Raw genomic sequence first — 14,351 nt, 5'->3', positions numbered from 1 at the left:
GACACAATCTTTCCTTAACCTCAGACAGAAAAATCTGTTGGGCCAGCCCTGGCTAACTTTCATAAATTAAGTTCTTTTTAAATAACAACCATATTGTTGTTCTCTAGGAGATCCACATAGTATTCCAGATCCTGGACTACGAGTTCAGCTCTGAGCAGACTGAGTTACATGTGGTTTAAGTGCCTTAGGTCTCAAAAAAGGCAGTGATGCTTTGGATCAGCTTTGCACTCTCCCTTTATAGTACATAGAATACCAATGTAAAGAAAGACAAGCAAAACAAACATAATGAAATTATTCCAAAACAACAAATAAGATATGCAAAGAAGAGAGCTGGGGCAAATGTGTCACCTTGTTCTCCCCTCTTTTTTTAAACAAAAAACAACCCTTGAGGTGTTAGCATATTTAATATGCTTGAGAATCTGCCAAATAGTCATATTTTTAGAGGGTTTTTTTTTTAAAAAAAGAGCTTCAATGAATTTGAAAACGTTCCTACTTTTCTGAAAGGAGTGCTGCATAAACAGTGCATACATATTTTATGAATCAAACCCTGAATTTTCACTTCTAAAACATTTGTTCTAAAATACCCACCAGAGAGCTTTGCAGCTTCTCTTCCTCATATATTAAACAAACATTGTCTTGAACTACATTCATTGTGAGATTTGTGTGTGGTTTTTTTGTTTTTTAAAAAACAAATTACAATTTTCCTTGCAGGCGGGAAACAGCAATGCACTTAATTTATACCATGTGTGCTTAACTATGAATAATGGCTTAATATGGAGAAAAAAGTGGCAACCATCTATATATATTTATGTGTCACATCAAGCTAATGAACCCAAGGTATATATGTAAGTAAGTGAAGGGTCGGGCTATGCAGATAAGGTTTGGCTTGGTTTTTGAAGGCTGCTAATTGATTTCTTTGGAATAAAATAAATGACCCACAGCATAGCAGAGTGGAGAGGTGAAACCGGTCCCTCACCCCAGAATCTGGGCTCAACAAGGATCATATTGAACCCTCGTCCCAATTATGTCATTGAAGAAACCACTACAATTTTTTCTTATGTGAGTGAGTGACTCCTATTCACTCATCTAGGGGAAAAATAAAGCTTTGCATTTTGGGGGAAATATTCTGATCAAAGAAAAACATGACCGCCAGCTCTGAAAGTGGTTGGCCTATTCACGACTGATAGGGAGTCCATGGGTGTGGTACAAGATTCATTGTAATCCCAAATAGGACCCCTGCAATATACAACCCTTCACTCCGGTTCCACCTGTCACAATGAAGAGCATTTTCCTAGGACTGAAATAACCCTTGCTTTAAAAAGAAGCCTCATTGGATGTGTAGGGTAGTCTGCTGTTCAGTTATCTTGCTGGTATAGCAGATTACAGGTGGAGAGGGGCTATACCATACATAGGACAACCTCCCCCCCGCCTTTGCTCCATCCTGCCTATTCATTCAAAGTCCCCCAGATTTGTGAACTGATGTTTGGGTGTGATCAGCGCTATTCTTCTAGAAAAAGAGGTGCCAGAACTCATCATCAATACCTCTTAGGATGGCAATGGCAACCACCTGAGAGGTGCCATAACTGAGTTCTAGAAGGTTCCAGCTGGCAAAAAAAAACCCTGAGTATGATCCATATTAAAAACAGGGTTGGGTGCTGTTGCTTCCACGAAGCAAAACAAGTTTCTCTTTGCTCCACGAAGCAAAACAAGTTTCCCTCTCCTGGACAGGAAGCTTAAACTCCATGCTAAAGGGGCACAGAATGGAGAGGGCACCCTACTTTTTTGGTTCTTGGTTTAAGCAGCATGTATTGCATATGTCAATCACAAGGATTACAGTTCATCTTGTCCATCTTTGAAAGAATGGCTGCCTTCTGCAGGCATAATGGGCGGGGGAGCACACTGTAAATTGGTGGCTCATTTTCATTTTCTATGGAAAATGTAACAGCCTATCTATATGCAGATCAAATACTGGGTTTTACAGGACCTTATAGATGCATAGCTGCCAAGTTTTCCCTTTTCTCGCGAGGAAGCCTATTCAGCATAAGGGAAAATCCCTTAAAAAAAGGGATAACTTGGCAGCTATGTATAGATGAAAGACTGAAATACATTTAAAGTGGTGTTCTGCAGGACATAACGCTTGACCCTGCTATAGTGCATAACACACGTTTCACCTCATACTCTGCATGAGCGCAACACAGTTTTGCTTTGCATTGCCATCATGGTCTTAGAAATGGTGGAAGGATCTGGCCACATGCACTGTTAACCTGAAAGGGGCTTATGGAAGGGGATGCATTGGCCAGGCTAAGTTCAGAAATGCAGCTGGGATGAGGCTGAGGACTTCATTTGCAAAGACTGACAAACACACCCATTGCAATACATACTACTTTGACCTGATCTGGTGCTACTTCAATTTCATCAGTGTTGGGAAATGTTCTGCATGACCAATAGGTACATTTCTGTGGACACTGGGCTGAAACAACTGACTAGCTTTGAATCTCCGGACCAAGTTGGTCCATAAGGAACTGATAACCGCCAGATTTCTTTGGCCTTCAAATAATTTGATCTACCTACACAGACGAAAAAGCTTACTGTCTCTGATATTGACAGCGGGGGGAAATCCAGGATGGCCAATTAGGTTGTATACAGCTCCCACATTTATTTTATCTGGTCCCTGTTAGCCCTATGAATGCCTGAGCACACATGGTCTATAGTAGTAAAGGACTAAGGCTGGATCTACACTGATCTGAAAAACGCTATTAAACGCTATTAAAAAGTTACATAGCTCTCAATGCAATTTCCCATTGCCAATGGATCGCTGCTCTGCAGCACCCTCTGGTGTCACATTTTTATAATGTATTTTTAACATTATAACCGACCAGTGTAGATTTGCCCTAACTCCTACTTGGCAGGAATTTTGTTAGCGGGGGGTCAGTTTTGCGTATCTAAATACACTTTTGAGTCCAAAATCTCAAGAGCAGAGGTAACTGGGTAAAGTGGCAGTGACAACTACAAATGTAAAACAGATTTAAAACATGTCTGGAATACAGTGATGAGCACAAGGCAACGTGTTGTTCAGAAGTTATACCCTGATCCTAAACGTCTGGGTCAGCATATGTAAGTATTTGTGATATTGCAACAATGCAGCAGTTGGACACAACCCATCCCAAGTGTTATTTTGCAAGTCTTAGGATCAGGCTGCAAATATTATAGTGTTAAATCTATTACAGCAGAGGGAAATGGCCCTTTATTTGCCACAATTAAAACACTTATTGCGCTTAGCAATAAAACCCACCAGTTCTTGTATCTGATTTCGTTTGTCCTTGAAAAATCCGCATAGTAAAATTTGATCAGAAAGAAAACAGCTTTTGATCCACTGAAAGTTCCCTATGAAAGAGTAATTTGCTTTGTGCGCTTTTTGCTCAGGTAGCTGTTAACAGTAACCTTTCGTTTTTAAAATCATGTTTTCACCTTCTTTCCTCCTCCTGACCCAAAACATACCATGCGAAGAGGTCAATAGGCATTGATCAATACCTGAAGGATTAAGACCTTTGTTTTCCATTCCTAGACAACCACCTATTTTTGCATTAGACACATGTTTGAAGCAGGAATCGTTTGTTTGTTTTTGGAAGACCTTGCCGTCCAAGTTCTACCCTGATTCGAGTCAGCATTTGAACGGACTCACTCACACCAAGTTAAAAACAGGAGACCTAATACTTTTGACACCAAAACAAAACACAGTATAATGCCTCAATCCTATTCCGTCCCTGCACGGAGGACAGAATGGGGTCTGGGTCCACGGAGGACTACAGCGTAACCTACGCCCTTGCTGCACCGTGCTACTTCTGTACTGCTGGTGGATACAGACTTTGCATCTGAGGAGCTTCAAGGTGCTAGATGGTTCAGGCAAGGTGCAGAAAGGCTTCACTTAGCTGTGAGTGGTTGGCCATGTTACAGACATCGAAACTGTGAGGGCCAGGCTTTGGCCTCCGGGAATACCAATGAGCAGGAGGGGTCCCAAATGCAGCGGATCTAGCTTACCACTTTTCGAAGCATTCCCTTCTAAAGAGCTCCCCCCAACCCCCCTAAATACAAGAGTTTCAGATAATCTAAACGCACCATGGTTACCTTTTTCTGAGACAGCACAGTGGGAGAGAGAGAAATTACGATGCTGTTCTACAGTGAATCCCTCTGCACCTTCTCTCTCTCTCTCTCTCCATGGAAGGGGAAGGATTGGGATCTAAGCGACGGATTTTATGCCCCCCCCCCTTTCAGAATTGCGACTGATTATTATTTCTATAAAAACCTGGCCTGTACTTTGAAGAAATACTTCTAATGGAAGTTATAAATATGAGTATTTGAACCATATCTTTTTTTTGTGTGCGTGCGCGCACATTAAATATTAGTTTCTCTTTCTGACAGGTTGTCTTGCAGTTTGCTCGATCTGCTGACCGTCTCTTCGCTCTCTTTGTGGGTCAAGGGCTCCACTTCCTTGGAATCGGCATGCTTAAGGGCTCTTTGCCTCTCCTCTTCCGCTCTCTTCTCCTTTGCCAAAAGTCTGTAGTTGATCGCGTTGCCAATAAATAGCCAGATGCTTGCAACGATGACAATGACACCGCAGACAAAATACATGTATTTGTAATCTTTCGTTATGTCCACAAGCAAACCTGGAAGATAAAAAGAGAATCTCTGCAAATAATACTGGCGATGAAACAAATCATTCTCTCATGGCAGACAGAAAGGAAGGTCCGAATGCAACTTTTGGAAGCAGAAATAGTTCTTCCGTGATGCTCCAGGTAGTTGAAGATTTAAAATAAAAAAAACACATAAACAAATAAGAGTTTCTTTTTCAGTATGCTTAAATTTACATACTGAATTCACATAACAAACAACTATGGTATTTGGTATGTTATGAATTGGCATTGGTATTTTCAAATAATGGCTCATGTGAGCCGTCTCCAATAAAATGGTGTATCAAATGTACAGTGCTTAGGTTTGGACCTGCTGTATCTACTTCTAGGTGTAGAAGTACAGAATCCAATGTGAGATACACCAACATATTATGGTAAAATACAAGTAAGTGATATGATAGAAGATCTGTAAATTTTCATCCCACCACATGTGTTACTTAGCTCAACAGTGCCAGGATTTCTGTGCTATCGTTGACTGTTTCTTGCAAATGGTTCAAGAGTTAAGGCAATCATCATCAATCTGCTGCTCTAATTTGTTAAATTTAACATATATTTAAACTCTGCTCATCACTGACTGTAATTTTTGCATTGCATTGCCATTTGACTCTCACCTCACAATGTTCTCCTCTGTTAACTAGGATTTCGCTTTAGGCATTTAATGAAGTGGGCCTGAGTACACAATAGCTTATACTAGAATAGATTTTGACAGATTTTTAGGTGTCCCAAGACTCTTTTGTTCCAAGAGGCTAACATAACTACCTCTCTGGAAAGGCTTCACTGGTGTAAGGCCCCTTACTTCAAGAACTGCAAGGTTGGAGGTGTGTGTGTGTGCAAGCAGTGAATGAGGAAGAGAACTCACATTAGCAAAGGTGCTGTCTGTTTGCTGAAAATGACCAATCCAGAACAACACAGATGCAGCTTATTGATTATGAGTTGCTATGAATTGTCCTTTTGACTGTGCATTGGTGTAAAAAGTTCAGAATAAGTAAACTATATAATGGGAGATGGGATCCTTCCCAACTATGGACTGTCAAGGGATTCAACAGAAAGTAATGCTATGTTTGCCACCATTAAATGAAAGTAAATGGCAAGACGGGTGTAAGAGAAGAAGGGCAGAAACGCTCTGAAAGCGTATATGCCAAAATTAGTTTGGGAATCTTCAATGAGAAACTAGTAGTCTAAGCAGGACTGATCATTACTAACCCAAGAGGTAAATACACCACTAGGTGGCATACTGAGAGCTAGAGTAGCCAGTTTCTAATGGAAGAAAGCTCTTTTCGCGTGGAGATTAAAGGTCGTGATTCAGTTCAATCGCGATAATTCAGTGTTCTGTTCAATGGTTTTTAAAATTTAGACCAGGGCATATTAAAATTATATCAATGTCTACACACCTAACTTTGAATGAAAATAAAAGCCATGAGAATATCTGGTGATCCATTGCTCTTCCCTCCCTATACCCACTGAAGGAAATTCAGATAGGACTCCCATTGCATTAAAGGACAACAGCATCTTGTGGGATTGCCCACAACAGCATCCTCCGCACTTGTGATTCCCAGGAACCAGGCATGTACACTGCCTTGGTCTTCATGGTGGAAATGCAGGATAGACCTGTAATACCAACAATAATATTGTAGGGCACAGTAGGAAATGGTAGAAGGAAGGATCTTTGCGCATGCTGTGTGGAAGATAAAGAGAGGTGAGGAAAGGGGAGCCTGTGGGGAAAGCTCACCATGTCCAGTAAGACTGTGTGCTGTTTGAAGAAAGCCAGTGAAGAATGGAAGGAGAGGAGAAATCTGATTGGGATGACAAGTGACCAGAAGATATGGGTTGCTTGATTGAGAGGTGGGAACTTATGGAAGCATGGAAGGAAGCGGGAGGGCGGGTGCAGGGAACCAAAGAGCCAAGGAGAAAAGGAATTTAATAAAACGTTTTCACACAGGATTTAAAGACAGAAGGAAATGTGTGGACAAGGAAACATTAGATCCCAGAAGGGTGGGGCCAGGAAAGCAAATAAATCTGAATGAGGTGGGCATGGAGTTAAATTTCCTATATTGACTTGTACCAACCAGCCAAACTGTTGGTTGCAGGTCTCTTAACAGTTCAAATGCATACTTGCCATTTTCTTATCATGACCATCATCGATATACTCACCTCCCAAAGGAGGGCCTAAAAGAACAGGGCAGCACTCCACAATGGTGACGAGTCCTACAGCACTGGAGAACCGGCTAGCACCAACCAAATCCATGAGGGTCTCAAAAAGGACACTGCTGACCATGCCGAAGGCAAGTCCAAAAAGTACTGCATACACGACCAAGCCTGTGTAGTCTTCGGCCAGCGGGCACATGATGTGGCAGATGCCATTGTACAAAACGGCGAAACTAAAGAAGTATTGGATTTTGGGCCGTATGTATTTGGAGTTTGCGAGCAAGCCCATGGACGGCCTGGCAAACATATCAACAAAAGCCAGGATGGAGAGGAGAAACGCAGCAGAATATTCATCGATCCCCTTGTGCTTGGCATAAGGAGCTAAGAATACAATGGGGGCAAAAAAGCCAAGGAACATGATGACATTTCCAGATAGATAAATCAGAAACCCTCTGTGTTTGAAGAGGGAGAGATCTAAGTATGTGTTGATGGTTTGCCAGACGGATTTCTTGTCGTTCTTGTGCAAGGCAGAATCTCCTTTCCCCTTTTCTAGGTCTTTTTTGACTGCAGGTGCTGGTGTGGGTCCAACAGGCCTCATAAGAGACCCGGCCACGCAACAGTTCAAAAGAAGCCCTCCCAAAATGAGGAAGCTTCCCTTCCAGCCAAAAACATTGAAGAGATACTGATTGAGAGGTGCCAGAGTACTTAGAAACACTGGACTCCCAGCCATGGCCAGTCCGTTAGCAATGGGGCGTTTTTTGTAAAAATACTTGCCAATCATTGTCAATGCTGGCTGCAAGTTGAATGCCAAGCCCAAACCTAAAAGAAAGAAAGAAAACACACACACAAAAAAACATGAAAAATAGAGCATTCCCCTAGAATAGTACCAAATTGCCACCTTCCAGGCACCCCATATAAACAACAAACAGCCAAAATGCCAGCTAGTAATTCTCCAGAAATATTAAAAAGCTGTTGGCGCCGGCAAATAAACGTGAGCATTCATTGCTTCCCATGTGCTTTAATGTCACTGATATGCCACACAAAATTTCTCTCGTTTCCCTCAAATTGCAGTGCAATAAAAGCGAGAGCTCTGCAACGCACGATTCATGTTGCAGACAACGGAGTGACAGAGGAACAATGATATCAAGACCTTGAGCTCACTGTTTCTGTATTTTACTAAGCTATAATCCAATTTGCTCCTGGTTCATTTCACAGAAGTTATTAAATGTCACCTTCTCGACGAAAACGGCAAGAGTTTAGGAGGATAAATCCTCTGCCTTTAGCTTTATCTTTTACTTAGGTTTGAATAGGTACACATAAAAATAAGGCTTAAAATGCTTAATGGACATGGGCCGTTACACAGAAAATGACGCCCTCCCACATCATTGCGGGGTCCCGAGGTTTCCCATGGAGGAGAGACTCACACAAGCATTTCAGATTCCTTGTTTGGTGCTGTGACTGGGAACCTTACGGGAAGAATATAGTGGAATAGGCCTGGCATTGCCGGCAGCCAATTTGCCTCTAGCAATCTTACAGCTGGGTTACATTAGTTACCAGAAGGAAGAGTAGCCCTGAATGCATTCATGCCATATTATCTGAGCAGAGATGTCTTTCCTCTATGGATGTTACTCATCCTATGTGGATAACACTCTTTCTCAGTCTACAGCCTAATTCTAAGTCCTCACATACCGGTAGCACAGTGGCTAGCAGGTTTGATTTGAGCTGGAGAGACCTGCTGGAATGGCTTGGAGTGACTTGCTTTCTCTTTGGCTGACCTACCTCACAAAGCTATTGGGAGAATAAGGTGAATGAATTTACCATGTTTTTATGTGTATTAGATGAGGTTTTTTGACTCAAAAATCATGTCCAAAAATTGGATAGTGGCGTGGGGGGGGGGGGAAGCTGCGCACTGCCCGCCAGTTGGTTGGCGAGCATGCAACTCCCCCCATGCCACTGCGGGTGACGTGCGCTCTAGGGAGCATTTCCCGCAGCGGTGTGGAGGGGAAGGTGCACACACCAGCCAGCTGGTGGGTGGCCTGTGCTGTCGGGAGCTTCCTGCCAGGGTGTGGGGGGGACCGGCTGCTCACTTTGCCAACCCCCATCAATGGCCCTGCTGGGGTGATGGCGCAAGTGCAATTCCCTCTTAAAAAAGCTCAACAACTTTGGGCCATCTCCCCTCATTTCCTTTAAATTTAGTCCCCCCAAATAGGAGGGGGCCGTCTTATACATGGAAAAATACAGTACGTCTGGTGGCTGGAATGGTGAAGCTATTCCAAGATGCTCAAAGACAGGCCAGTATCATCATGACCTGCCAGTTCCTGAATCAGTCTCTGTCTTCAGAAGTCCACTTGTCATGTCTACTCAGTGCATGGCTACTGCTACAGATTATTTTATTATTATTATTATTTTAAAAAAAGCATACAGGATTGCCTGTCATAGCTTGATCCGTGCATCTTTCAGTTAACTTTGCACAGCCAGGTCAGCATGCTGCATCTTTGTGACTCAAGGCTGAAAGAATTGACAGGACATGACAAACTGCAGCCTCAACGTCAGCCTGTAGGTTGGCAACAGCATCGTGTTGTGAAAAGCACCGTGTTTGAGAGACAACAATCCTGTGTGCCATTTTTTATCTGTGTGTGGTGTCTCATTCACAAATGCAGACCATCGCTTGAGCGTGCAGTCACCTTGGGCAGTATAACTAAGCCTAGAAAACAAGCCACCTAGAGGCTCCGTTAGGGTGGGTGCTGAACAGCAAACTGTCTGCTGGCTGCATGCATATGTCTCCAAAGCCATCAATACTTTGAACGGGAGTTTAATAGAATGGGCATTCTATTAATAGGGCTTTTGCTGATGTTACAGCATACAAACCCAATCCTCGTGCTCTTGTACAGTAACTGAAGCCCATTTTTGGAAACATTGCATTTAGAGCTTGCTTCAGGGGTGTACCCAGGATCAAACCTGGGGGGGGGCAAGAGAGGGGAAGAGAGAGGGAGGGAGGGAAGAGAGAGAAGGAAGGAAGGAAGGGGTGAGAGAGAGAGAGAAGGGAGGGAGGGAGAGAGAAAAAGGAAGAAAGAAAGAGGGGGGAAGGAAGGATGGAAGGAAGGAAGGATGGAGCTCCCGTCCACCATCCCCCAGCTCAGGCTGCTCCTCCCCCCTTCCACGTTCCTGTCGCTGGCTGCAGCTGCGGAGGGGGCGAAAACAGCCCAATTTCAGTCTGCTTCTCGCCCTCCCCACATTCCTGTCGCTGGCTGCAGCTGCGGAGGGGGCGAAAACAGCCCGATTTGGGGCTGCTTCTCCCCCCACCACCACATTCCTGTCGCTGGCTGCAGCCACGGAGGGGGTGGAAACAGCCCGATTTCCATAACCCGCAGTGATTTTTCCCCTTCAGTTTTCGAAGGGAAAAAGTGTGGGTTATGGTCTGTAAAATACGGTAAAAACATTTTTGCTTCAGGCGGGGGGGGGGCAGCTGCCCCCTTGCCCCTCGCTGGTTACGCCCATGGCTTGCTCCTACATTACAGAATTTCCACATAAAACACTACTACTACACCGTGAATAAACTCATAACATAGCATGGGGCAACTGGGGCATTTCGGGTACAGTTGGATTTGTGTTCCTTGCTGTGTATGGTGACATGATTAAAGGCTAAAAGAACCTGTAGAAAAATGAAGTACTGATTACTATAATAGGTGCTGCCATGAGCTAATCAATGCCTGGGCTGTAACTGCGTGTGACACAGTAAGAATGATGCAAAGAACATGCACCACAAGTTGAATTTCCATTTAAAAAACTGAAACCCAAGGGCTTTGTCTGGGATAGTGGGTTAATACTTACCTCCAATGACACCTATGCAGATATAGAGCTCTAGGACACTGTTGCAGAATGAAGAGCTAACCATTCCAAATGAAGCCAGGACCCCTCCCGCAATCATGACTGGCCGGCTGCCATATTTGTTCACCAGGACGCTGCTTATGGGGCCTAAATACAGGGGGAGGGGGAAGAGAAAAATTACTTTCTGAAAGCATAACTGCAATGGAAATAAGGAGCACTTTCCATGAGGGACAGAAGACTTCACACTCAGCTTGGAAAAGATGAAGGAACCTGGTTGATCACATCACCGCATTCGCAGCAGCCTTCCACTGAATCAGTTTTAATCCTTACAGAGGTGAACATGAGAGGTCCAACTGCCCATGTATAACCTATTCAGGGCTGGGCCTGCTGTGCAGTGCAGTGAAGCCACCTACTTCAGCTGCTGTCATAACATGGGCTGGCGGGGAGTGGATAGATGAAAGCAGCAATTGGTGTCTAAAGAGCAGGGATGGGGGCAGGTGGAGTTTGGAATCAGTTCCCGTTTAAGGGTGGACCTGTCTGATTGGCGCTTTCCAAAGCAGTAGTGGTACCTCTACTTACAAATAACTCTACTTACGAATGTTTCAACTTACAAATGGAGCTCCGTCCGCCATCTTGGATGCGGTTTAGATAGGATTTTTTCTACTTACAAATTTTTAGATAGGGTTGCTTCGACTTACGAATTTTTTCTCCCAATGCATTCCTATGGGATTCGACTTACAAATGTGCGTTCGGAATGCATTAAATTCGTAGGTAGAGGTACCACTGTATGTTGAAAACTTTTCTGTCCTGACTTTCCATAATAGTTAGCTGATTATGGATTTTGTTTTTTATTTTTGTATGGTTTTTTGGTTTTTTTAAAGTGTGGTTTCAGATACAAAATTGTTGTAAACCACTCTGGTATTTTTGTACGACTAGAACAGCGGTGTATGAATATCTTAATAAACAAATAAATTTGCAAACCGGAACACAGCCACTTTGAAATCCGCACTTCTCTGGATTTTGTGATACAGTTCTCCAGCTGAGTGACTTGCGTAAAAATGCATAGGCTATGGTAAAGTGTGCACGCAAACACCTCTGTTAGTGAAAATAACAGAGCAAATGCATGGTATTGGCAAAATGCATGATATTGGTGAAATCACCAACATCATGGGGCCAGATGATGCATGATATTGGTGAAATCACCAACATCATGGGGCCAGAGACAAAAGAGGGCAAGGCAAGAAATGGGGATTTTACTTTTGTGTAGTATGCAGGTTTCTACACCCATCCAAGGACACATTCCAGCCAGGCAAAATTACGAAAGGAAGGTGCAAAGCATGTGCTATATGCCTTGGATGAGTCTTGTGGGCGAGATGGAGAGGCTGGAGGGGGGCTGCTTAACAATTGCTTTTGTTTTATTTTGAAATGGGGTTCCACAGAGAGAGTGGCTATGCAGAAAAAGTGACAGATAACAGGACTTATGTACATTTGGTACATGTGCATATTATATATCATGGATATGAATACATTTAGAAATCAACCAGATTTCTGAAGGCAGCCCTGTTTAGGGAAGCTTTTAATACTGGATGAATCATTGTATTTTAATATTCTGCTGGAAGCTACCCAGAGTGTCTGGGAAAACCCAACCAGATGGGTGGGGTATAAATAAATATAAATATAATAATAATAATAATAATAATAATAATAATAATAATAATAATAATAATAATAATAAAATCTGCTTAGACACCAACTATTTCTCTTCCTAGTAGGGATGGAAGAAAAATTTGTTTTTTCAACATTTGCCACCAAACTGACCTCATTTGCACCTCCCTGATTAATTCATAGACAAAAATGTAATTATTCTTTGCATTTCATACTTCTCTGAATTGCAGAAGTTCATGTCTCAAAAAATATACCAACATGCAAAAAATTGCATATTTTCAGATAAAATATGTTTATAACGGTAACATTTAGATAACGTACATGTTGTGATAAAATGGCGAGAACCAACCAAGTCCAATTACCCATTGATTTCAGTGGGTCAACTCTGAGTATGGCTAGTATGCTTGGGGTGGAAATGCACAGATTAAACTGGAAACCAGATGGAAGGGATTTATGAATGAACGCGTGTGAAACTGACACAGACTGGAAATAGACTGCTCTGTCCAGCATCTCTTTATATGCTGCTAAGGTGTATATCATAAATGATGAACTCTGAAGCTACATAGGCCAGTGTAGTACTATTCTGTTGAGATAAGGCTTTTAATGCAGTGGTGTAGACCCACAAATTGTGAAAATCTGTAGTCATAAATCATGTTTCTAAGGAAGCTCAGTTGCTAGACTTATTTCAGTCTGTTATGCATTGTGGTTTTGTGATGTGCTATGTCAAGCCATTGTTTCTCACATGAACAATATACTGTATAGTTTTGAAGGGTTTAAAAATGGAATGTACCGGTATGTATTAAATATCAAGACTGAAGGGATGTCAGACACATTTGGGGAATTTTCCTCACCCCCAATTCTGTTCCTTCAGGATCTCACCTGTCTTAGTTTTGTAAGTACTAAATTACCATCCTTAAAGGAAAAAGAAATAAAAAGGAAGCCAAAGCAGCCTAACATTTAAAGCCAGTGCTAAAAACGACTCTGCAATAAAGTGAAATGTCAAGCACTGCATTTGGTTTTTACTGAAAATCTATCTGTATGTTGTCCAAGGTATAAGCTTTCCATTAAAAAAAACAACCCAATAAAAGAACAAACTTTGCATTTCCAGTGTGAGAAGTTAAGTAAAATATGCTGTAACCTACAGGTGTTTATGGAGGTCTCAGTTTGACAATCTTTAACTTGCAGGCCTATCCACTATGGCGATAAAGATATGTTTTAGTCAAATATTCTCCCCTTGTTCCTGGAATGCTGTGCTAATAAGGAATCAGTCACATCTCAAACCCCAGGACTTCTTTTTCAGAGTATATGTCAAAAGATTTCAAGCACGAGAATAATGGAAGGCAACCTAGCTTTTGAGATGTTAGCCCCTTGTTGAGCAAGAAATGAGTTGGCTCCAGCCATGTTAAAAGACCCACCAAAGTCAATGGACCCAAGTTAGACATGTTCATTAATTTCAATGGGTCTCCTTTGAGTAGGACTAACATTGGACACAACCCAATATTAATCAAGGGTGGAAATAACTTTTTGGTAGTTTTTCACTCTTGACCTCCCCTGCCCCCAGTTTCTCCACCATCCCTACATGAAATTTGACAGGCCGCCCACCCCTGTTACAGAACCTGACAAGATTAGAACATCTTCCTTAGTTAGGTTGCAGCTGCTCCATTCATTTCAAGCAGCTTATACCACTTTAACAGTCATGGCTTCCAGCAAAGAATCCTGGGAACTGTAGTTTGTTATAGCTGCTGGGACTTGTTAAGAGAACCCTATTCCCTCACAGAAATATAATTCCCAGAGCTCCGTAGGAAGAGGAAATGATTGTTAAGCTACTCTGGGAATCGTAACTCCCTGAGGGGAAAAGGGGTTCCAACTCTCCACACCCTTAACAAACTACATTGCCCAGGATTCTTTGAGGGAAACCATGATTATTAAAGTGCTATAATTGAGCTTGAAGTGTATAATGTAGATATGGTCTCAATCAACATATTAATCTTCCATTGGGGAAATCATCACATAGACCTCCAAGAC

The 14,351-nt window shown here is 42.5% G+C and overlaps 1 protein-coding gene across 4 annotated transcripts in view; it reads right to left on the bottom strand.

Moving 5' to 3' along the window:
* Positions 1 to 461: 461 nt before the first annotated feature.
* Positions 462 to 14,351, bottom strand: part of SLC16A7 (solute carrier family 16 member 7) — a 120,761-nt gene continuing 106,871 nt past the window's right edge. For all 4 annotated transcript variants that reach the window (XM_060279631.1, XM_035126571.2, XM_035126572.2 and 1 more), the window contains exons 3-5: positions 10,665 to 10,808; positions 6,840 to 7,652; positions 462 to 4,664 (exon numbers count right to left, since the gene is read on the bottom strand). In XM_060279631.1, the coding sequence (XP_060135614.1) occupies positions 4,393 to 4,664; positions 6,840 to 7,652; positions 10,665 to 10,808 (1,229 nt within the window). In that variant the 3' untranslated portion in view covers positions 462 to 4,392. The remainder of the gene's footprint in view (positions 4,665 to 6,839; positions 7,653 to 10,664; positions 10,809 to 14,351) is intronic.

Source organism: Zootoca vivipara, chromosome 10 (assembly GCF_963506605.1).
Source record: "Zootoca vivipara chromosome 10, rZooViv1.1, whole genome shotgun sequence".
Classification (NCBI taxonomy): Eukaryota; Metazoa; Chordata; class Lepidosauria; order Squamata; family Lacertidae; genus Zootoca; species Zootoca vivipara.
The sequence above is the reverse complement of the archived record's forward strand: the minus strand, read 5'-3'. Positions and strand labels throughout refer to the sequence as shown.